Raw genomic sequence first — 24,583 nt, forward strand, 5'->3', positions numbered from 1 at the left:
CCACACCCAGCCAGCCCTCCCTCACTCCTCCAACATTGTATTCGCCAACATTACTCCTCCAAATCATACAGTTATTCACACCAATGTTTCATGTTCATTTATGTATATTTACAACATATGTACACTACACTGTCACACACTATATACATTCACCATCAACACACTCAGAACACCGCGAGTGTGAGTAGCCACACCCAGCCAGCCCTCCCTCACTCCAACATCTTACTCGCCAACATTGCTCCTCCTACCATACTGTTATTGTATTTATTACACAATTTACACATGTTATATATACCTATCTACATGTTTTAATCTAACTTTGTCTAAGGTGCTGTCTCTGCCTTACCATTTACCTGATGTTCTCCTATTCATATAATTTCCTAAATAATCCATCAAGTCTCCATGCACTTATGTAAGCATCTACCTCAGTTTCATTGTAAAATTTTACTCTTAAATCTAATCTTACCCTATTCCATTTATATTTTAAATTTATTTGTATTGATCTATGTCATTTATTGAAATCAATTATTGATCTCATTTTTGTTCTTTTAATTAAGTTCATACTAATTATAAGTTAAAACTAAGCTTAATAAAATTTATTATCTTTAAGATTATTTTACTTTACAATTATCATTTGTCAAATTTTTTTATATATTCATCTTGACAGTCTCTACTGATTTTTTGTTCTCTCCACCAAACTTGTGTATCCTCCATGGCTATCTAGTGACCTTAATTCTACCTCTAATTGTTTCACTTCCTTGTTTGCTTGCATTTATTGTTGTGTCTTGCCATAATTATTCTCTAATTTAGCAGACTCAATACTTTGTAAGCTCTTATTGTATTGTTATATTATTATATTGTGTTTTGCTATAATTACTTCCTATTTTACAGCAGATTTGTTTTTCATCTGTTCATGTAATTGCTTATCTTATTGTATGTGACATTCTTTTCTATATTGATATATATTTTCTGTCTATTGTTACTTACATTGTACCTGAGAGTACCTGTAAGCAATCTACCTCATTTTTCATTTTTGCTCAAATTTTTTTTTGTATTGCTTAGTCTTGTTTATATTTTTGTTTTGTATATCTATATCTTGTGTTTTGTATAGTCCATGTTTATATGTTTTTTTCTTTAATCTCATTCATTACCTAGGTTTCCTAGCCTAGCCATACTCCCTTACTCCATTGTACCCCTGTAAGCCCCTTTTGTGTTTGTTTGGTACAGTATTGTGTACATTTATTTCTTTTTGTTTTTCTTGTTTTTCCTGCAATCAGCTTTTTTTATGCAGTCAAGTATAGACCCAGAACTTAACCTCTTATCCACTATCTATGACAATAATCACTTTAATGATCTAAATTGCAGATATTTTGCAGCACATGATGTAAACAATGTATTAACTCATAGTCACAATATCTCTGTAATCAATTTGAACGTTAGATCCCTAGGTAAACACTTCAATGATGTTAGTGCCTTGATTGAAGCTATTGACAACAAATTCTCTTTTATTATACTTACTGAAACATGGTTGAAAGATGATACTACTCAACTCTTTAACATGCCTAACTACTCAGCAATCCACAACTGTCGTCAACTTCAGAGAGGTGGTGGCACTGCTCTTTACTACCACCAAGAACTAACATGCTTAAAAGAAATTAGAACTAGAGACTGCTATGGGGAGTATATCTTCGCCAGCTTCAGAGTCAAGGATGCCGAGTCTATCCTGTCTGTGGGTGCAGTTTATAGAATTCCTAACACTGATGTGTCCGAATTCAACTCAAACCTTAGAAATCTAATACTTGATAACAGACTGAACAAAAACCACCTAATTATCGCAGGGGACTTTAATATTGACCTCTGCGAGCCAGAACACCCTACTGCTGTTAGCTTCCTCAACTGTATGAATTCCTGCTTCCTCATACCCTTAATCACTAGACCTACTAGAATCACTGATAACACTGCCACGACTCTAGATCACATCTGGACAAATATAACCTCTCCGCTTACTTCAGGTATAATCACCGATAGCACTACAGACCATTACCCCACATTTCTCTTAACTAACATTAGCAAACCACCTCTTGAGTCAAGAGAGATACGTTTTAGACTACACAATGAAACTGCTATAGACAATTTTATAACTGCTACTGATAATGTCAACTGGGAGTCCGAGTTAGGTAACATAGAGGACATCAACCTAGCAGTTCAATCTTTTCTTCAAAAAACTCTTAGCCTTTATAATACCCACTGTCCTATGCTTACAAAACAAGTCACAACCAAAAGGCTTAACAATCCCTGGCTTACAAAGGGAATACTTAAATCTATTAATAAAAAACATGACCTTGAGAAAAAGTATAGGTTAGGAATTGTCTCCAAAGAATTCTCAAAGAATTACTCATTATTGCTATCTAAGATAATTAGACGAGCCAAAACTAAATACTACAAAGATAAATTTACCCAAATAAAGAGCAATATTAAACAAACATGGAGAACATTTTCACAAATATTGGGATCAAAGAAGTCTTTAAATAACAAACCGACTCTCCTGACTAATAACGATGGTCAGCTTTCAGCCTCTGATTCTGCTATTGAGTTCAATAGATTCTTCTCTTCCATTGGTTCATCCCTTGCTAATGATATTCCATCTTCCAGTACTGACATTAAGGACTATCTTACAGGGAACTATCCCCAGTCTCTGTACCTAAAGCCTATTAATTCCATTGACGTCAATGCGATAATCCTTTCCCTTAAAACCAAGTCTGGTGCCCTTGAGGAGATACCAACTTTAATCTACAAAAAAGCCTCCAGATCTTTAGCCCCTGCTATTGCTTTGCTCTTCAACAAGTCACTTGAACTCCAAACCTTTCCAGATATTCTAAAAAAAGCGAGAGTAACGCCTGTCCACAAATGTGGTGATCTCACAGATGTTAACAACTACAGACCTATATCAATCCTGCCAAACTTGTCAAAAATTTTTGAAAAACTAATCTATAAGCAGCTTTACTCATATCTAGCCAAACTCAATATACTTAGCCCTTGCCAATATGGCTTCAGGCCCAAAAAAAGCACTAACGATGCACTTATTAGTATGCTTAACTCGATTCATACAGCTCTTGATAAAAATGAGTTCCCTGTTGGGTTATTTGTGGACCTGCGTAAAGCTTTCGATACTGTCAACCACCAAAACCTTCTTCTTAAATTACATCATTATGGTGTCAGAGGACACTCCCTACAATACCTCAAATCCTACCTTACTGACAGGCTCCAATGTGTTTCTGTGAATAATACAATTTCTCCCACCCTACCCATCAACATTGGTGTTCCCCAGGGCAGCATACTTGGCCCTCTCCTCTTTCTCATCTACATTAATGACCTTCCAAATGCCTCCCAACACCTCAAACCAATCCTATTTGCTGACGACACAACCTTCATTTACTCCAGTCCTGATCCCCTTGCTCTAAATGCCACAGTAAATACTGAGCTAGAGAAAGTCCATCTTTGGCTAACTGCCAACAAACTCACCCTTAACATTGACAAAACTTTCTATATTCTGTTTGGCAATAAATCCTCTAATCAAATAAATCTCAAAATAAACAATACCCAAATTTGTAACAAATTAGATGGCAGATTCCTTGGCATTCTCATTGACCACAAGCTGAATTTCCAGGGACACATTCTAAACATATCAAAAAAAGTTTCAAAAACTGTGGGCATTCTTTCTAAGATCAGATATTATGTACCACGCCCTGCCCTGGTGACTCTCTATTACTCCCTTATCTATCCATATCTCAACTATGGTATTTGTGCTTGGGGCTCTACTACCCAAAATCACTTACGTCCTCTAATTACTCAACACAAAGCTGCTATTAGGACAATATCCAATTCTGGCCCCAGACATCACTCGGTACCCCTACTCAAATCCCTGAATATGTTAGACATTAAGTCACTGCACATTCTCTCATGTGTATTATACATATATAAAACGCTAAACTGTAATGCCAATCCTGATCTCAAAAGCTTCATAGAAGGTTGTAACAGAACCCATGAGCACCACACCAGAAATAAATACAGTTTTGATATTCCTAGAGTACGACTTAATCAAACCAGAAATGCTCTACAAATCAAGGGGCCCAGAATGTGGAATGACCTTCCCAACCATGTTAAAGACAGTACCTCTCTCAACCAGTTTAAGTTAAAAACGAAGCTATACCTAATAAATTCCCTGTAACCTACCTTACCCCTCTATTGTCAACCCATGTATGTTTTTTTTTTTTTTTTTTTTTTTTTTTTTTCAAATCAACGCTGTTTTAATGTAATTTTCTGTAATAATTTGTAATTGTATTTGTGCTGTTTTTTCAACAATGTTCCCCCCTCTTTTACCCTTATTTTTATTTGTACTCAATGCATTTTTTTCTTTTTACCCATTAGTTTTAAGCTTTAGTCAGTAGTGTTTTTTCCTGCCCGAAACGCTTTGCGTAATAGTGGCTTTAGGCATTGTATGTACTAGCTCTATCTATAAAGCCAACAAACTTTGTAAAATCTCTTTATGTATGTACCTTTGCCTAAATAAAAATTATTATTATTATTATTATTTTATTTACTAGAACTATGCAAGTAAGCCGGTATTGTGTCCAAACAGTATAGTGGCCACCATACACTGCATGACAAATCACACAGCAGACAGCAGACGACGCCACGATAACGACGTCACCTCCATCACCAAAATAGCTCCTCACAACATACTCCTGGTGCTGTTATTACACTATTCCACACACATTGTATATACCCATGTACATGTGTGTTCCCCATAGCAAACCACGAAGCTAGTATGGTGAAAAAAAACAAAGAGTTACTGCCACACAGTGAGGCTACCTCAATTCTCTCCCTCCCTCCCTCACCAAAGTTCCTCCTTCCTACTCACAACGCTCATTATAACCACAATCCTGGTCACTAATACCTATAAATGAATAATTGACCACAAGTTTATTTTGAAAAGGAACCTAAAAAGTCGTTTGAAGGTTCCTACATGGACGAAATAATGCCGTGGTGCTGTGGCTAGCGCTGTGAGCATCGTGAACAGCATTGAATCACTGATATTTGAACATTGTACCCAGTCATTATCACACTCGGGCTCTTCTATAATACTATCATGGCTAAATAAAACAGATTATATGTATATATTTTGACAATATTAGGCGATGCTGTGGTCACACGCTGAACAGCAGTGCTGTGCGCTCATGCTGCAAGCGCCAGCCTTGGTTGCTCACTCACTACTGAGGCTCTGGCACCTGGCAATGTGGACCATAATTTTTTTTAAAGATAGCGTTTGTTTACAAGAGCCTTGATAAAGCTGATGTGAACCCCATGTAGCCGCGGGAGTTTTGAATGGAACGTGAAAAATAAAAACACCCGGAGGCGCGTTGTGCACCTGAAGCCTGGGCCTGCAGGCTCGTTGCGCAGTTAAAGGGTTAAAAAACAAAAGAATTTTTTCCAGATAATTTATTTTCTGCGCACTGGGGGGTGTCATATTTGGAGGCAACGCAGTTAAGGGGTTAAGCTGCTAACGGGTCCTGAGGAGATATACACCCCCTGTGTGCAAGAAAAAACAAATTCTAAAAAATTATTTCATCCTCTAAATATGTTAATTTGTGTTCCCTGAGCACTGAAAAAATGAAAAAAAAAATTGTAGGTGACATATTTTGGGCACAATAAACTGAGGAAGTCTGGCAAAAAATGGGCATTGACAGAGCAGTCGTTAGAGCCGGTCAGCGTCACCCGCACTGACAGGTGGGAGTTGCCACAGAGATATTTTAACTTAATTATTTCAATGACTCTGATTGATTTGTTCTTAGTTTTTTGCAGTAATATTATTCAATAGTGTGTATTGTGATATATTTATATAATAAAAGGGGTGAATAATCACTATACTCAAAAGTATGGTGTGCATATTAGTGATTCAATTATTATGTTCATAAAACAATAAACAAATAGTTTTGCTGTTATTACACTCTATACACAGGTTATATATAAGTATCTGCATGTTTTGTTCACCATAACAATCCACTAAGTCGGTATTGAGAGACGAAAAGCAACGAGTAGAGACCCCCATTCACCAGCCAGCCACTCGTTGCTACTCCCTCAACCACGCTTCACTTGCCCACTTTCTCCTCCCACCAAACTGTTTTATATTTTATTCACAATATACAGACGTTATATATAAGTATCTACGTTTTTTGGTTCACCACAACTGTACAACTAAGCTGATTTAGTTAGTTCAGGCACTAAGGGTCGTCGCTACACACAGTCAGCTGGCGGCTCCATCACTCGTTCAAGGTCACACGCACTAAACTTTCTCCCCCAACAATACCGTTTGTGGTGTTATTACACTATATAAAGACATTATATATAAGTATGTATATGTTTTGTTCACCACAATTGTACAACTAAGCGTATATAGCTAGTTCAGGCACTAAGAGACGTCGCTACACACAGTCAGCTGGCGGCTGCCTCCCGCACTCATTCAAGTTCACACGCACTAAAATTTCTCCCCCCAACAATACTGTTTGCAGTGTTATTACACTATATACACACATTATATATAAGTATGTACATGTTGTATGAACCGTAACTGTACACCTAAGCTTGTAGAGTGCCCAAAGAGCATAGTGGCCACCCTCTACACAGCTAGACAAGTCATTCAGACGACGTCACCTCCGTCACCCAAATAGCTCCTCCCAGCATAATCCTTTTGCTGTTATTACACTAATACACTCATTATATATAAGAATCTACATTTGTGTTCACCATAGTGAACCACTGAGCTGGTATGGTGAATGCAGACAATAACAGGTGACCACACAGTAAACAATGCTATCTCCCTCCGTCCCTCAGCATCACTCCTCCCACAGCGCTAATTATTTCAACAATCCTGCTATTATCACAATCCTGGTCATTTTTATCACAGTGAGGGGTCATCTGTAATATTGTCATCTCTAAATAATAGCAGGTATATATTTATTTTGACATTTTCGGCGATGCTGTGGTCACAAGCTGAACAGCAATGCTGTTAGCTCATGCTGTGTGTGCCAGCTTTGGTTTCTCCCTCAGGACTGTGGCTCTCACACCTGAGAATATTGCCCACGATTTTTAAAATAAATGGTGTCTGTTTACAAGAGCCCTGAGGAAGCTAATGTGAATCCCGTGTAGCCGCAGGCCATTTGAATCGTGCCAGGCACCCTATGGCGTATATATACGCCATGTGCACCATGGACCATGTTACTCATGGCATATATATATGCCAGGCGCAGTTTAAGGGTTAAATATGCAAAAACTAGAAGATAGAAGAAAAAGAGGCGATATGATCACTACGTACAAAATAGTAACAGGAATTGATAAAATTGATGGGGAAGAATTCCTGAGACCCGGAACTTTAAGAACACGAGGTCATATATATATAACCCTTCCATTGCTCAGGGGTCCTGAGGACATTTACACCCCTATGTGCAAAAAAAAAAAAAAAAAAAAATTATTTCGTCTTAAAATGATAATTTGTGTTCACTGAGCACGGGGGAAAAAAATCGTAGTTGACATATTTTGGGTGCAATTGACAGAGGAAGTCTGGCAAAAAACCAGCATTGAATGTAATGAAATGCCATTTTCTGGGTGAGCTCCGGAGGCTCCCTGGAGCTTATCGGGCTAATGTATGTTATATTAGACCAGGACATTAGCTAAGGAGTTCAGACCTACCAGGGACCAGCGCCAGAACCTGGCCCCTTCAGAGAGGTTTCAGGGAGCACTGGCACTGGAAAACCCTCTTGTGGTTGGGTTTTCCTTACCTGCCATTGACCGGGGTCAGGCATCCAGAAAGGTAGGCATGACAAAGCAAACCCCACATGGTAAAAAACTAAAACAAACAACCGAACAGAGAGGTAGAAACTCCCTACAATCCCAAGGAAACAAGCAAACAAGCTATTATCATACTTTACTGCCGCGCTGATCATCCACGCAGCCCTCCCTGCCCCGAGAGGGGGAGGGGGGAGCCCAGAACCTACAGCGCCGGCTGCCAAGCTTCAGTTCGGAAGCTAAGCTTCAACCAATGCGAAAAACGCGCCGACCTGTGGGAGGGAGGGTTGCCAGGGAGCCTCCGGGGCTCATTCAGAAAATGGCGTTTCATTACATTCAATACTGGTTTTCTGTGGGGAGCCCCTACGGCTCCCTGGAGCTTCATACCCAAAGAGAAGGAAAAGAAAGGGCTAACCCGGGAGGCGACTGCCACAAACTCCGCAACGCGAAGCCGAGACAACAGGATGCAACCTGCGACCCAAGGCAACATGAACGCACAGGAGCAGACATGCATAAAGAATAGGCGGCCAAGAACCTGTGCAACCCCTCAGTTCCCTGTGCCCGAAATGAGCCCTAGACGTCACCAACACAGCAGCAAAGGCTGCAAACGTCCGAACAGCACAGGCGCAAAGACAGACCGCAGGCTGGAAGACTGAAAAACTCTGTGGATGACCTGGGAGACCCGAGCCTTGAAACAGGGAATGAGGGGAACCAGATCAAACCAAAGCGCATCCCCAGACACGGTACACAGGTAATGGCAAAAAACGCAACCGGACAACACAGGACGCACCCCCGGACAAACCAATCAAGCATCAATATCCCGAGAACTCCTCCGGAAACCAGCCATCTCGACTGTCGCCAGGACGGAGAAAGGCTGCACACGTACAAATCTACCACCAGTACCAAAGAGCAGAAACCTGAACCGAAGGGGCTACCACAAACTGAGGAGATGATAAGAAGGCACCCTGATCAAAGACCAGGACGGCGCAGGCGACGCATGAGCAGGTCGGAGGTGAAACAAAACATGAGAAAGCGTACGAAACGGGGCAGATGTGACGTCCACCCCGAACACAAGCCGGAGCGGCTCCGCCAGCGCCACACAAAACGAGGCAACAGTAAGAAACATCAAATAACTGTAGTCCTGAAAACCCAAGAAAGGGCAAGACAACCCGATGTGAAAGAGAAGAGAATGTACAAAGAGCAAGAAAAAGTGCATAGAAACGCCAGGAATGTCATACTGTCGCCAAGACGAAGCTTGCAGGTGGGACACCATCAACAAAACCACCTGAACGCCACAGAGATGGTGATACCCACGTCAAAATACCAGACGCGAAGAGCCGAGGAGAAGGCCGAACCAGTTATGTACAGGACCGATCCGACCTGCCAAAAGAGGCGGAGCCACGGGTAAACGCCTCGGGTTCGGACACCTATCAAGCAGTGTCTGAAAATAAGGCTGGGCCGGCCACCAAGGAACCATAAGGACTGCTCTCGTGGCAATGGGCTGCAACCGAGCCAGAACCCGAAGCAACAGCTGGACCGGGAGAAGAGGAACAGGTACCCCCACCACGACCAGTCCTGCCGAAAAGCATCCACCGTGAATGCCTTGCAGGTGGGTAAGGGCGCCACATAAAATGGGCGACGCCAAGACCATGCTAACTCAAAGACGTCCACGGCCAGGAATCCATACGTCCGACAGAGCCAACAAAACGAATTGGTGACGACTGGCCAATCCGCGAACATAGGAATGAACTAAGACAGCTGTCCGCCAGGACACAGGACACACCCCGGACATGAACCTCACGGTTAGCCAAACCCCGAGAATCCAGCAAACGAGCCACTACGAAATCAACCCCAAAGGTAAACACCTAAGAGAAACCCTGTGGTTCCGGCAAGAACAGCCAGAGAACAGTCCGAATGGAGCTGAATGGTAGAGCACCGAGTGACCCAAACCCTCCGAAGCGTAAAGCAGACAGCCACAAACTCCCGAACCATGCTGTGAGCCCGACGGACGGACAGACTCCACCATCCCCGGCCGACCTGGTGAGCACTGGTCACAAAGCCTCAGCCAAGAGATGACCCATCCGTGAACACATCGAGCGAAGGCTCGGGGAGGTGCCAAGGCACGGAACCCCGAAAACCCCAAAGAGGAAGCTGGTGACGCAGCACCAACACAAGATCCCCGGAGGAACGAACCCAATGATTGCAAGAGGCAGAAGGGGAGTCTCCGAAGGAACCAAACAGACGACGAAGCCAAACCCGACCCCACGGGCAGACCAGCACGTCGAAGTTCAGACTCCTGCACAACCGCTCGAGCAACCCGGGACCCCCTCACGAACAGCCGAAGGCGGGACCACAGCCGCAGTAACATTCTGGAGGGAAAGACAAGGAGTGGGCCAATAGCCCTAAACAAGGCCCAGGTCCTAACCCGGGACGGAAACAGATGGAATGGCCTCCAGATCACCAGGAAACCAAACCCAGCGATCTGGAAAGACCCACTTCCCTGGCGAACAGACAAGCGGACCGACTGGGAGCCCACACCAGCCAGTCGTCGAGGTAGGCTAGACACCGAATCTCAAGCAGACTCAGACAGGGCACCAAGATCCGGTTAGGATGCAAAAATACACCAAGCGCCAATAATTGACCTGGAGGTCCAGGGCTACCATCCAGGCACCCGGCCCCAACAGAAGCCGGACAGGGGACAACAGTCCTCCGAGGAGAGCGCAGACTGAAGAAGTCCTGAAGAACCGCTGATTCGAAAGGCCCATGTCTGCAAAGAGCAGACGGGAACCCCAGAAGGATAGGGCGGATCGACCACGCCCAATGCACCCACCAATAGCAGGACCATACGAGAGTCAACAGAGCAAGCTGTTGATTCACGGAAGATTCACGGAAGATGAAAAGGAAATGTGTGAAACACTAAACGAAAAGTTCCAAAGTGTGTTTGTACAAAATGAAATCTTTAGGGAACCAGATACAATAAGAATTCCAGAGAACAACATAGAACACATAGAGGTGTCTAGAGACGAAGTGGAAAAAATGCTCAAGGAGCTCGGTAAGAACAAAGCAGCTGGCCCAGATGGCGTTTCACCATGGGTTCTGAGAGAATGTGCAGCTGAGCTCAGCATTCCACTTCACCTGATCTTTCAGGCATCCCTGTGTACAGGAATCGTAGCAGACGGGTGGAAACAGGCTAACATAGTTCCAATCTACAAAAGTGGCAGCAGGGAAGACCCCCTCAATTATAGACCTGTATCATTGACAAGTGTAATAGTGAAAGTATTGGAAAAACTAATCAAAACTAAATGGGTAGAACACCTAGAGAGAAATGATATAATATCAGACAGACAGGATGGTTTTCGATCTGGAAGATCCTGTGTATCGAATTTACTCAGTTTCTATGATCGAGCCACAGAGATATTACAGGAAAGAGATGGTTGGGTTGACTGCATCTATCTGGACCTAAAAAAGGCTTTTGACAGAGTTCCACATAAGAGGTTGTTCTGGAAACTGGAAAATATTGGAGGGTTGACAGGTAAGCTTCTATCATGGATGAAAAATTTTCTGACTGATAGAAAAATGAGGGCAGTAATCAGAGGCAATGTATCGGAATGGAGAAATGTCACAAGTGGAGTACCACAGGGTTCAGTTCTTGCACCAGTGATGTTTATTGTGTACATAAATGATCTAACAGTTGGTATACAGAATTATATGAACATGTTTGCTGATGATGCTAAGATAATAGGAAGGATAAGAAATTTAGATGACTGTCATGCCCTTCAAGAAGACCTGGACAAAATAAGTATATGGAGCACCACTTGGCAAATGGAATTTAATGTTAATAAATGTCATGTTATGGAATGTGGAATAGGAGAACATAGACCCCACACAACCTATATATTATGCGAGAAATCTTTAAAGAATTTTGATAAAGAAAGAGATCTAGGAGTGGTTCTAGATAGAAAACTATCACCTGAGGACCACATAAAGAATATTGTGCAAGGAGCCTATGCTATGCTTTCTAACTTCAGAATTGCATTTAAATACATGGATGGCGATATACTAAAGAAATTGTTCATGACTTTTGTTAGGCCAAAGCTAGAATATGCAGCTGTTGTGTGGTGCCCATATCTTAAGAAGCACATCAACAAACTGGAAAAGGTGCAAAGACATGCTACTAAGTGGCTCCCAGAACTGAAGGGCAAGAGCTACGAGGAGAGGTTAGAAGCATTAAATATGCCAAAACTAGAAGACAGAAGAAAAAGAGGTGATATGATCACTACATACAAAATAGTAACAGGAATTGATAAAATCGACAGGGAAGACTTCCCGAGACCTGGAATTTCAAGAACAAGAGGTCATAGATTTAAACTAGCTAAACACAGATGCCGAAGAAATATAAGAAAATTCACCTTCGCAAATAGAGTGGTAGACGGTTGGAACAAGTTAAGTGAGAAGGTGGTGGAGGCCAAGACCGTCAGTAGTTTCAAAGCGTTATATGACAAAGAGTGCTGGGAAGACGGGACACCACGAGCGTAGCTCTCATCCTGTAACTACACTTAGGTAATTACACTTAGGTAATTACACTTGAAAAGAAAATTACAAGCCGTCGACCAGTGGGCAGAGCACATGCCGGCCCGGCAAAGAAGGCACAAAACTGCATCAAAAGGCCCACCTCGACAACAAAACCTCAAAGTTCCAGCACGACCACAACACGTGCTAAGACCCAAAAGATCAGTCTGCAAGCCAGGAAGACCCCGGTACTCCAGAAGGCAGAAACAGGGTCACACACGAGGAAACAAAGCCCCCTGAACCCACAAAGGGGACCCAAGAGGAAGAAACCTCCGGAACGAAACCAAAGAACCCAAAGGAACCCGGAATCGAACCAGGGGGAGCCCAAACCACCACATTTTGCCGGCGGAGAAACACCACAGAAAGGCAAAGCACAGCCCCCAGACAGAACCCCCTGGGAAACGGTCATAACACACCGAAAACTGAGGGACAAGGTGTGGGAGCAAGCATAGCAGCCAGGGACACTGAGCCCAAACCCAAAGGCCCAGACCCAAAACAGACAAAATGGGAAACCCGGTGTAAAATCAACACTCAAACGTTCCCAGAGGAACAGGAAACGGGCAGAAAACACCAGAAAAGCAAAGAAACGACAACAGGAGAATAAAACCCCTGAAAAAAGGTGAAAACTCACCCAAGAAGCTCGCTCGCACACCCAGGCGCATGCAAACAAACCGCAATGCCGCCCTGGTGGCCACGCCGGGAAACCGGCAGATGAAAATGGCCGCCAGAAGAGGCCTGTGACCGACGCTAAAGATACGAAAACACGCCAGCAAAAGTGGGAAGCAAGTAGACTGGATGGGCAAAAAACGCTGCCCAAATGCAGAAAACCCAGGCAGGGGCAAACCGCCCCAGAACTGCTAGCAGGTATCCCCCACAGCTCCAGGAACCAGCAACAGAGGCCCCGGGGCAGAGCCATCCTCCAAGCCCTCCACCTTTAACCCTTAAATGGCGCATAGTTATATACCATTTGACACCCACAGGCGCATACCAAAAAAAAAAAAAAATTATTTTTTCTTCCTAACCTGTTAATTTGTGTTAACTGATCACAGGAAAAATAATAAAAAATCGTCAGTGGCATATATTGCCTGCTATAGGGCAGGGAATTCTGGCAAAAAATAGGCGCTGACTCAGCATGCAAGATGTGAGGAGGAGGGAGGAGGAGAGGTGTTACTGTTTGGAAGGGGAGTCTCCTTCCATTATAACATCAGGCAGTGAGGACTTCACAGGTATGCACACTCTGGCACATTTTGCCTGCATTCCACTAGGACTTGCTTGTTTTACTAAGAATCTGTCTAAAGACACTTGTTTTTCCCTACATTTTAACACTTGTCTGTAGTAAGACATCACATTGTCATTTAAAAGGTCAATGCAACGGCCTGCTACAGCTTTATCTGGGTGCGTTTTTTCAACAAAACTTTGCAGTTCTTCCCATACTTCACACATTTTCTTAATCAAGAAGGGACATCCTCTACTGCCTCTACTCACAGTTATTTTCTTAGGTTGAACCTTACCAATGGCTTTCTTTAGACCCATGGCGAGATATATAATGACAACTTTAATGCTCAAATGGCCAAAAAACCAACAAAAAACTGTAAATCCTTGTAAAGAATTCAGGTGGGATAGTCACGGGGCGCGAGACACTGGTAAACTGAGGCGCGATCGCCGTGCCACCATGCGCTAGTCGGCCTGTACACATATCAACAAACTCTTGTTCCGAGGTAACCCTCGCCTTCCGAGGCACATTTTCCGAGCAAATCCTGCTCCTATTCCGAAAAACTCGTATTCAGGGACACTTGTATTCCGAGGTACCACTGTATAAGTATGAACGGATTTGCGTGTTTACAGGTTACAGTTGTGTGTGTAAACTAAAGTCTTTGAAAATGTAATAAGTTATTACAAAACGCGTTCAGGCGTCACGTCAGACTAGAAATAAAAATGAATTTTGGAGAATTGATTTTTCAATTACCATCGACAGTGATAAGAAGCATAAGAAATATTGAGAAAATTTGTGTTAGAATTATTAATCTTACCTTTTCGGTCATATTTAACAATATGTACATATATATACACATATATACATGCATACCTACACACACAAATTGTATAAAAACATAAATACATGCATAAATGTAATTAAAATTGAAACATAAATTAAAGAAAAGAAAAGTCAAACCGCCGACTGGTGGGCAGAGAGCACCATGCCAGCCATGCAAAGAAGGCACCAAGAGAGCACAAAAACTGTACCAAAAGGCCCACCTCGAAAACAAAAACCCAAAGCCCCGGCACAGCCACAACATGTGCCAGGACCCAAAAAGATCAGCCTGCCAGGAAAACCCCGGAACCCCAGAAAGCAGAACCGGGTCGCAAACGAGGTAACAAAGCCCCTTGAACCCAAAAGGGGGCCCAAGAGGAAGAAACCTCCAGAAAGAAACCAAAGACCCAAGGGAACCCGGGAGAGCCCAAACTACCACATTTGCTGGTGGAATTGCACCACTGAGGGGCAAAGCACAGCACCCAGACAGAACCCCCAGGGAAACGTCCAAAACAGGCCAAAAACCGAGGGACAAGGTGTGGGAGCAAACGTAAACAGACAGGGTCACTGAGCCCAAACCCTAGGGCCCAGACCCAAAACACACAAAACACAAAAACCGATGTAAAAACCAACACCCAAGTATTCCCAGAGGAACAGGCAGAACACCCCATAAAAACAAAGAAATGGAAACAGGAGGATAAGACCCCTAAAAGGAGGTGAAAACTCACCCAAAAATGCCAGCTCGCACACCCAGGCATCGGTAAAACAAATAGCAGCGCTGCCAGTGGCCAGCGAAGAGTTATCCCCAGAAAGAAAATGGCCACCAAAACAAAGGAGTCGTGACCAACGCAATAGAGCCAAAAACACCCCAGCAAATGTGGGAAGCAAGCAGACTAGAGGGACAAAAAACCCTGCCCAGAAGCAGAAAACCCTGGCAGGGGCAAATAGCCCCAAAACTGCAAGCGGGCCTCCCCCCACATCCCCTGGAACCCGCAACAGAGGCCCCGGGGCAGAGCCGTCCTCCACACCCTCTGCCCCAAAAGAAAAGGAAGAGTCCAGGGAATAGGCAGCAAAGATGGGCCGCTGGTAAGACCCAGAAGCCTTGGTAGGAGGAACAGGCTCGAAAACCTCCGTCCCCAACCCGAACAACACAACCCCCGAAGCCGCCCGAATCTCGGCACCAACTAAACCCTGCCCAGACCCCGAAACCCGCAGACGGTCAGGAGCCGGGAACAGGGAGGGAAAGGAGCAAACAGCACCTAACCAAAACAGGGTGGCCCTGGGGCATCCGGGTGGAAAACCAACCTAGCACGTTGCAGCAACCTAAACCGAGCTTGCAATGCGGATGCCGCCTGTACTCTGAACAGTAATAACATCAGGAGAGTACTGGAGAACAAGCAGAGAACACAACTCACAAGACTCCTGATCAAGGTGTCAGTGACCCAACAGGCAGCATGACGGAGGTAAAAGTAGTGACTCACCCTGAGACAAGGGCACAGCAACCAAGGAACCCCACACAAGATGGGATGGAACCCGAAAGACACATCCAATGGTCCACTGAGCACCGACAAGGTTTTCCAGGGCCCGTAGGCTGACTGCTACGGGAAGCCCGGGCAAGGTATTGCTAACCAGTTAAACACCCAAGCTAACAAGGGGTAGATGCAACACTGAAAACCCCTGCGACATGTACAATCACAGGGGCCTAGCAGAGGGCCACCAAACACTACTAGGGGAACTATAGCCACTAGGTAGACTCCCACCAGGCAAATTAAAATAAAAACAAAAGAAAAACCCCGCAAAAGTACACCGTCTCCAGAGGCAACAGGAACCGGTCGCCGCATAGGTGGCAGGCCACGCAATACCTTGATGTCCTAACCGGCACAATACCAGTCCCTACCCAAGGCCAAACAAGGGCCCCAAGCCCCAGTTGGCCCCATGGGCGAGGCAAATGCCGAGCAGCAAGAACCTCTACAGGAATGTTTCCCGAACATCCCAGGGAAGATAACCCTGTCACGCAGGGGCAGTACTCACAGGGCGCTTAGGGAAGGAAGGCCCTAAGCGCATGCAGTCCAGGTACTGATGAGGAACACCTGGCCACTGAACAACACAAAAACACAGCAGTGAACGCCACGAAAGCAAACACCGCCTAAGAAACTGAGGCCAGAGAAGCGTCTGTCCCGGTTGACATTAGCTTACGAACTGGTGCTAGGTAGCTGGCGCGGTGAAGTCCAGGGCTCCCCCCTCCCCCTCTTGGGGCGGGGAGAGCTGTGCGGACATGCAGAGCGGCAGTAAAGTGCGATGTTTGCTTGTTTCCTTGGGATTGTAGGGAGTTTCTACCTCTGTTCGGTTTTTGTTGTAGTTTCTTACCATGTGGGGTTTGTTTTGTTATGCCTACCTTTCTGGGTGCTTAACTCCGGTCGATGGCAGATAAGGAAAACCCCCTAACCACAAAGGGGGTTTTCCAGGACCATTGCTCCCTGAAACCTCTCTAAAGGAGCCAGGTTCTGGCGCTGGTCCCTTGTAGGTCTGAACTCTATAGATAGTGTCCCAGTTTAATATAACAAACACTAGCCCGTTAAGCTCCAGGGAGCCTCCAGGACTCACCCAGAAAATGGTGTTTCATTACATTGAACGCTGTTTTTTTCTGGCGAAGAACGAGTTGGCTGGCTTCTGGTGGGGTCCTGCGGTTATTGACAATTCATTGGTTTGGCCAGGAGTGTATTGTGTGCTGTATCTTGTGGCAGCTCAATGCCACTATTCTTGTGCCATCAATTCTGCTTCAGTGGATGCTTCATGGGTCCTGTTTCCTTGATTCCTTGTTCAAAGGCTCATGTTTCTCACCAACATGCAGTCTACCCTCGTGCCCATGATGTTTGGAAGTAAATGGCTGCTTTCATGGCTTTATTTACTAATATGTCCTCTGCCAATATTCAAGCACAGTTGTTGTGGAGATCTAACAGGGTTCTGATTGCCCAGTATTTAGTGAATGTTTCCAGACCTTGGCACCTTTGTGTGAACCCTTGTATCATGTCTCTTGTTCTGTGGTCTCTTCTTTGTCCTAGCTCATGCAATTCTACTCCTCCCTGGTAAGTTACTGTGTTCTTTTTTCATGGATATTAAGCTTTGGGGAGCCACAAGGGTCTCCTCAAAGCTTAGTACCCTATTTCCCCTCCCTCTGTCCCTCCTTTCCAGGTTCTTGGGTAGGTTTTGTTTGTGTGTCCACTCCAGAACTGACTGCTCAGACCCCGGAAGGTGTTAAGCCTTCTGGGGTCTGAGGTTGAGACCTCAGGAAGGAAGGTTGAGACCTTCCCCTTTCCAAAATTAGTGAGAAAGATGAGGCAAATGAGCTCAACACTAGTTGTGAAAGATTAGATAATTTCGTTGTATACGTAGGGGAGTTCATTAGGCGGATCTCGAGGCTTGGGTCTCTTTTTGAACCCATCAGTTGTTTTGACTTATTGATTTTCTGGATGCTTTTCCTGGTGAGATAGCTTTATGCCACAGGTCAATGCAGTCCTGTGAGTGGGGGCCAGGTTCTGATTCTCGTTCCAGTTAGGGCTAAGAACTCCATGGCTGATGCAACTTAGTAGATGGGAACCATCTCAGTGTATAGCTTCTGGGAGCCACTGAGACTCACCCAGAAATTGGCATTTCATTACATTCAGTGCTACTGTTTTTCTTTTTAAATGGGGATTTTGTTTTTGGTTATTGACCAAAGCACTAACAACAATGCTTTACAGATGTGTTGGAGCTATTCAACATTTGAAAAACAAGTATGGGGGAGGATATACCTTGGAGATAAAGCTTAAACATAGAGACTCCTCTGCTGTGCTTAGAGAAATTGGTGCACCTCCAGGTCATTTTCAACAGTAAGTGATGCAATTTGTACCAAAAAAAAAACTTATCTATAGCCTATAGCTATAGCTATAGCTTATCAATGTGCCGTAGAAAAGATCCAACTTTTGTTTAATTTTCAAATGTTTTTTTATGGGGTTGGAGACATTTTGTGTAATAAATTAAAGATTGCTGTAAACCAAGAGGAGCTGTGTTATTAAGTTATTGATTATGTTGACATGCAGATGAAAATGTTTGGCATGTATGATTAATTGTAATATGACACCAGAGAAAGTTGGATATTTTACCTATGTATTTTACTTATGTACTTATTCGGTGGTTTGCATAACAAGGGCTATTTTGTTGGGAAGCCCCATCGGCTCCCTGGAGCTATTGGACCGATATTAGCTAATATTAGTATGGGGCTTCAGTCATATGGAGTTGTCATGCTTACCAGGGACCACTAGCCTAAACACTGTTCTCTCAGAGAGGTGCAGGGAGCAGTGTCCAATGAAACCCTCATATGTGAAAGTATTCATGTCTCCCTTCGACCTTTGGGTCTTGGGTCTTGGGTCTTTGGGTCTTGGGTCTTTGGGTCTTGGGTCTTTGTACCTTTGGTGTGGGGGGTTGGCAGTTCCTCAGAGTGGGGTTGTTCCTTCCCTCTGTGTTCCTGTTGTTTTCAGATATACCCCTCCCTGGGTTCGGTTCCACGTTCCTTCGGGTTCGTCGGTCCCGTCGTTCCTGGGAGTGTGTTTCACCCCCTTTTCCTTAACCTTTTCGCTCTTACGTCGCGATACTGCTCTCGGAAAAAAAAAAATCAACTGTATTCAGGTAAGGTACATCCATACAAGGTGTGAAACAAACATTGATGGATTTATATATTGACCTAGTACATAGTGCCTAAACCGCTTCGTATCGTTGTCCCTGCATGTTCCTTTTTTTTTTTTTTTTTTTTTTTTTTTTTTTTTTTTTTTTTGAGATATATACAAGAGTTGTTACATTCTTGTACAGCCACTAGTACGCGTAGCGTTTCGGGCAAGTCCTTAATCCTATGGTCCCTGGAATACGATCCCCTGCCGCGAAGAATCGTTTTTTTCATCCAAGTACACATTTTACTGTTGCGTTAAACAGAGGCTACAGTTAAGGAATTGCGCCCAGTAAATCCTCCCCGGCCAGGATACGAACCCATGACATAGCGCTCGCGGAACGCCAGGCGAGTGTCTTACCACTACACCACGGAGACTGCTTCCTTGGTCAGGGGTGGTTCTCGTTGGTTTGCGAGTCTCTTCGTACCTTCCAATATTGTTGGAACATCTGTTGATTTTTTATGTGGTTTCCCTCGGGTCTTTTGTCGGCCTTGTTGGTTCCCGTCCATCATATGTTTACTTTTGCTTCATTTTTGCCTTGTTTTGTTTTAGCGTCGTCTCTACTTCCAGTTTCGGCGTTCTTCGCCTTCGTTCCGCACGCCTTCCTGGTGTTTGTACGATGTGTGTTTCCAATGTGTCTGTACGTTGTGTGTACGATCTGTGTGTCCGCCTGGTGTACGAGCCACGCCTCCTGGTGGTACATTTCGTACCTCGTGTGTTGGGGCCGTGGTGTGCGTTTTGTTTACGGGCGGTATGCTCGTGTGTTCGCGTCGTTTCTCATGGTTTTCTACGGCTTCTTGCTCGTGTCTCCCTCCAGTCGTGGCCCTCTGGATGCTGAGGGTGTTTTGGATTTATATCTGGGGTGTCACTTCGTTCTTCCTCTGCTTCTTGGTGGGGGTTGGTTTGGCGTGGCGCCGCCTCCTCCCCCTCAGTACTGCTCCATCTTCTGCAGGGCGTGCGCCTCTGGCCGTAATTCTCCTTCGGCTTCCGCATTTTATTCAGGTAATGGTACATACTATGCCTACTGCCTCGCGTATGCATGGCTTTCCGGCACTCCTTTAGCGCTGCTCCTGGTATGTTACTTGGCTCGCCTATGTTGTGGCACGGTCGTGTGTCTGCTCTGCAGGTGAGGTTGTCATGCCTGGCGCTTCTGTGGGCCTCGTGCTGCTTCTCACTTTTGGTGGGGTGCTTGCCTTGTTGTGCTTGCAGGGGTTGAGCTCTGGCTCTTGGGCCCCGCCTCCTGTCAGTTGACGGTTGTGCAGTTTCCTGAGCCTCCTGGGCTCTGTCTTCTCTACTTTTGCTCCTGTGGTTGTTGTCTTCCACATGGCTTCTTGGTACATTTCGCTTCCTTTCCCCTCTGACATTGGTCAGGTTCTTTTAGTGTCTGTGGCTCCTTTGGGTGCTCACTTCCTCCTGTGTCCCCTTGTGCGTACGACCATACGGACATCAGTACAGAGGAACTGCTGCAGGCCTATTGACCTGTGCAAGGCAGCTACTGTTTCTTACCACCCATTCCCACTCACATACATGTCCAACCCGCCCTTGCACCATTCATGGGGCCCCACCACCGCGTTACGTGGTGATTGGTTCTGAGAATCACGTACCGGGCCTGTTCCCATGCCGGTCATTTCTTCGGTCCTTCCTGATTCTGCGCTTATCCCTTTTATGCCCATTGTTTCGTACTCACAATGTGCCGCAGGGTTGGCGTGTGGCTCTATCCCCGTTTCTATTGTTTTGTGAAGATTTGTGTCAATAGACACAAACACTGAAACTACCTATCTTTTGTTGCGTATACATTAGTTGTGGGTGATATTTGGCGAGCAATGGTGCGGGTTGGGCGCCCTGAAGTGTCGGTACGGTGTCTCGCATGTCGGTTCTCGACCACACTTGCAGGTAGACTAGTTCTTATTCGCTTCTCTGCTGGTTATATGCTTGGGCGACGCCTCACCATTCTCCAAGGTTGGCAGGAATTTTCCTTGGCCATACGGAACGGTTTGAGTTCCAACATTGGTGCTACGTAGAGCTTTGCTTCTCTCGTTAGGCTCATACATTTGGGGTGAGTATCTTATTGGGATACTCTACTCCCTCCGCCACCCTTGTTCACTGTTCCATCCTTGTTTACTCTTCCCCGCTTTGCGGGATTGCGTCGATGGCTCCTACCTGGGGTGTTTGGTGTGGTGTGTTTGGTCACTTCCCTGGAAACACAAACCGAAACTGTCTCTATTTTCCGCTTGTTACAACTTATAATAGAGTTGTTACATCTTGGCTTAACGTGTTTATGACGTATTTGAACGTTGTTACAACTTGTTATATTGGTTGTTATAACTGGTTAGGAGGTGTTAAAACTTGTTCGAACGTTGTACCAACGTCGTAGTTTCGGTGTGTGTTTGGAGGGTTTGCATGTGTCTTTAGTGCCTTTTTGTCCATCTTTTGTTCTTTGTTGTCCTGTGGGGCTCTGCCCCGCGTTTCGGTGCTTTTGTTTTTGTTGTTGACCTCTGGGTCTTTTCCCTGTCTGGACACTTTCCTTGCCTATCTTCGGTGCCTGACTGCACCCTGCTGTCCATGAGGTCCCTCGGGTATGTACGTGCTCCTCTACACATTTTGTGGTTGGTCGTGTGCATTACTTTTCGGTCTGCTGCTCCTGCCTTCCTGGTTCCTTTCCTTGGAACCAGGTTTGCTGGGTTCCGGTCCTGGTTCCAGTTTTTCTTTGTTCCTTTTCCGGACCGGGTGTGGTTGCTTTCCTGCGGTTCACGTCCTGGGTGGTTCTCCTCTTGGGTGCCTCGGGGATGCGTGCATCATTCTTCCCTGCTAAAGCTGGTTATGTTGCTCCTTTGGGTTGTGGGGTTACTGTTTTTCGATTCGCGTTTTGCGCTTTCGCTCGTGGTGTTAGTTTCTCGTCGTTTGTGTCGGCACTGGTGGGTTCGTTATTGGTCTCCCACCTGCATGTTTCATCTCGGGGCGGTGTGTGGTTTTCCTGGCGGTCTTTCCGGTTTTCCTATCACTGCAAAGGATCCTTCGGTCTTTGATAGGGTTGGCTTGTCTTCCCTTCGGGGTTGTTCTGGGACCGTCGTCTGGGATTGTCCTGTCACCTCATATTGGGTGGTGCTGGCAGGGCTGCTCCTGCTTGCGTTCAGTGTTGCGGTTCCTTCTGCTCCGTTCCAATTGCTGTCCTGGGCGTTGTTCCCTTCTGGCCTGCTCTTGAGTTTTGGTGCCGTCCTGGTCATTGGCCTGGGTGGTCTTTTTCTTCTCGTTTTGGTCTTTGTTTTGTCTCTGGTTTTGGTTGTTCTGTTAGGACGTGTGGTATCCGCCTCCCGGTTCCTTCCCTGTTTGACTTATCTGTCGTGAGGTAGCTCCGGGGAGCCGACGGGGCTCTCCCCAGAAAACCAGCGTTGAATGTAATGAAACATCATTTTCTGGGTGAGTCCCGGAGGCTCCCCGGCATCCCTCCCTCCCTCCGGTTGGCGGGGTTTTTCGCGTATTTTGACATCCAGCCTAAGAACTGCCAGTTGGATCGCCGGCGTGGAGGGTCTGGGGCTCCCCTTTCCCCCTCTCGGGGAGGGGGGGTTGCGCAGACGGTGGTGCGGCAACGTGATGACGTCATGCTAGTTTGATAATTTTGTTTGGGGAGCTCTGTCCACTCGTTTGGCTTTTGGTAGCAATAATTTTTCAGAATAGGGGTTTGTTTTGGCGTGCCTACCTTTCTGGGTGCCTGTCCTGGTCGATGGCAGACATAGAATGCTCCCAATCACAAGGGGTTTCTATAGGCCATTGCTCCTCGTGCCTCTCTGAGGGGGCCAGGTTCTGGCTCGTGGTCCCCAGTAGGCAAGAACTCCTAGCACTTTGACTGATGCCAGAAAGTTATACATATCCATTCAGCCTGGATAGCTCTGGGGAGCCTCCGGGACTCACCCAGAAAATGGTGTTTCATTACATTCAACGCTGGTTTTTTGCACGTTGGGAGGCCGCAGTGGTCACGAGCAGGAACACAATAATAATAGGCTTACTGCATGGGTGGTGGTGCCATTATGCCACATGGGCCATCACAGAAAATGGGAAGACGTTGGCACTCTTTTTGAAACAAATCCCCTAATGATTGGAAAAAAAGGAATTTTTACAAATATTTTAATTTGGGACGCAGTGTGCATTCTCACCCAGACTGACTGTATTGATGTGCAGATGCATTGTGAGTTATTGGCCAGGCAAAGTGGTAACAATCTTGAGTGAAAGAAAATTTAATAACAAATAAATGCTTTCATTGTATACTGTTATGAAAAAAAATTAATTTCTTTGTGATGTAATTTGAATTCTTCTTCAGGTCAACCAGCATGATGGAAGAAGTATGTACCATGGTTAAGCAGACATTCCCTAATGCAGTCTTAGATGAACAGTTTGAAGAACATCTCACCTATAAAGTGCCCCAACATGATATCTCAAGTTTGGCAAATTGTTTTGAAATGCTGGAGAAGAGTAAGACCTTTAATTTATATGTCCAATTCATGTAACATTTGTGCCTCCATGTTTGTTTGAAGCAACCATGGCCATAAGGTTTATGACATCATATAATGTGTCTCAATGAATCATGCAGCAACACTTTTGCGAAAATTAACTTGTATCAATATTGTGCATTGTGTATATGTGTGTGCATTGTGCCCTGTGTGATAATTATTTTATAGCATTGAAATATTACAAGTTAACACTTTTGCTCACCCCGCCCGCCACCCCTCAATAGTGCGATATGGGACCCAGGGTGTCACGGGAGCGCGCGTAAATTCTGAAAAGTGTATACTCTCTTCAACTTTGTCACCTTAATTCTCGTCCTACGAGATTAAATTTGGTATCATTGTGTTCGCAATAGAATTCTCTACAGCACTAAATGCATATAAACTCCAAAAGCCCGGCTAATTACCCGCAGCAAACAGAGAAAGTGCGAACGAGTTACCCAGGAGCGCGCAAACGCGATAAAATGTTTTCACTATTTTCACTCTGGTCACCTCAATTTTTGTCCTAGGTCTTTCATTTTGGTCTCAATGGGTTCGCAATAGAATTCTCTAGAGGAACATTAGCATATAAAATATAAAACCTGGTCACGCTCCAACCGCCGACGAGTTGAAGACGGGCCACTCGTTAGCCGCGAGTGAGCGCTCAGACGCCTTCCAGCTACACTCCCAATTCCCTCTCTTTTCAAGCCTTTCTTTCGCAATTTTCTTCCTGAAAGGGCTTTGTTCATGATCACTATCCATCGTGGAGTAAGCATAGATAGTTTCTAAAGCCGCAGTAAGAAATATAGCCACGGAAAATAGCCAAAATGTTCACACGTTTGAGATGCGAGGGGAGGCAACATTGGTCACAACAGTGGAGCGAAAGCAATGGGCCCACGGCGTGTGCCAAGCCGCCTGAGGGCCACGAGGCTCAACAAAGAAAATGGGAAGACATCGGCGCG

At 45.1% G+C, this 24,583-nt stretch overlaps 1 protein-coding gene across 1 annotated transcript in view; it reads left to right on the forward strand.

Moving 5' to 3' along the window:
* Positions 1 to 24,583, forward strand: part of LOC123773774 (cholesterol transporter ABCA5) — a 567,017-nt gene that overhangs the window by 524,700 nt on the left and 17,734 nt on the right. Inside the window, exons 31-32 of the mRNA XM_045767705.2 lie at positions 18,184 to 18,312; positions 23,459 to 23,610. Coding sequence (XP_045623661.1) covers positions 18,184 to 18,312; positions 23,459 to 23,610 — 281 coding nt within the window. The remainder of the gene's footprint in view (positions 1 to 18,183; positions 18,313 to 23,458; positions 23,611 to 24,583) is intronic.

The sequence above is a fragment of the Procambarus clarkii genome, chromosome 72 (assembly GCF_040958095.1).
Source record: "Procambarus clarkii isolate CNS0578487 chromosome 72, FALCON_Pclarkii_2.0, whole genome shotgun sequence".
NCBI lineage: Eukaryota > Metazoa > Arthropoda > Malacostraca > Decapoda > Cambaridae > Procambarus > Procambarus clarkii.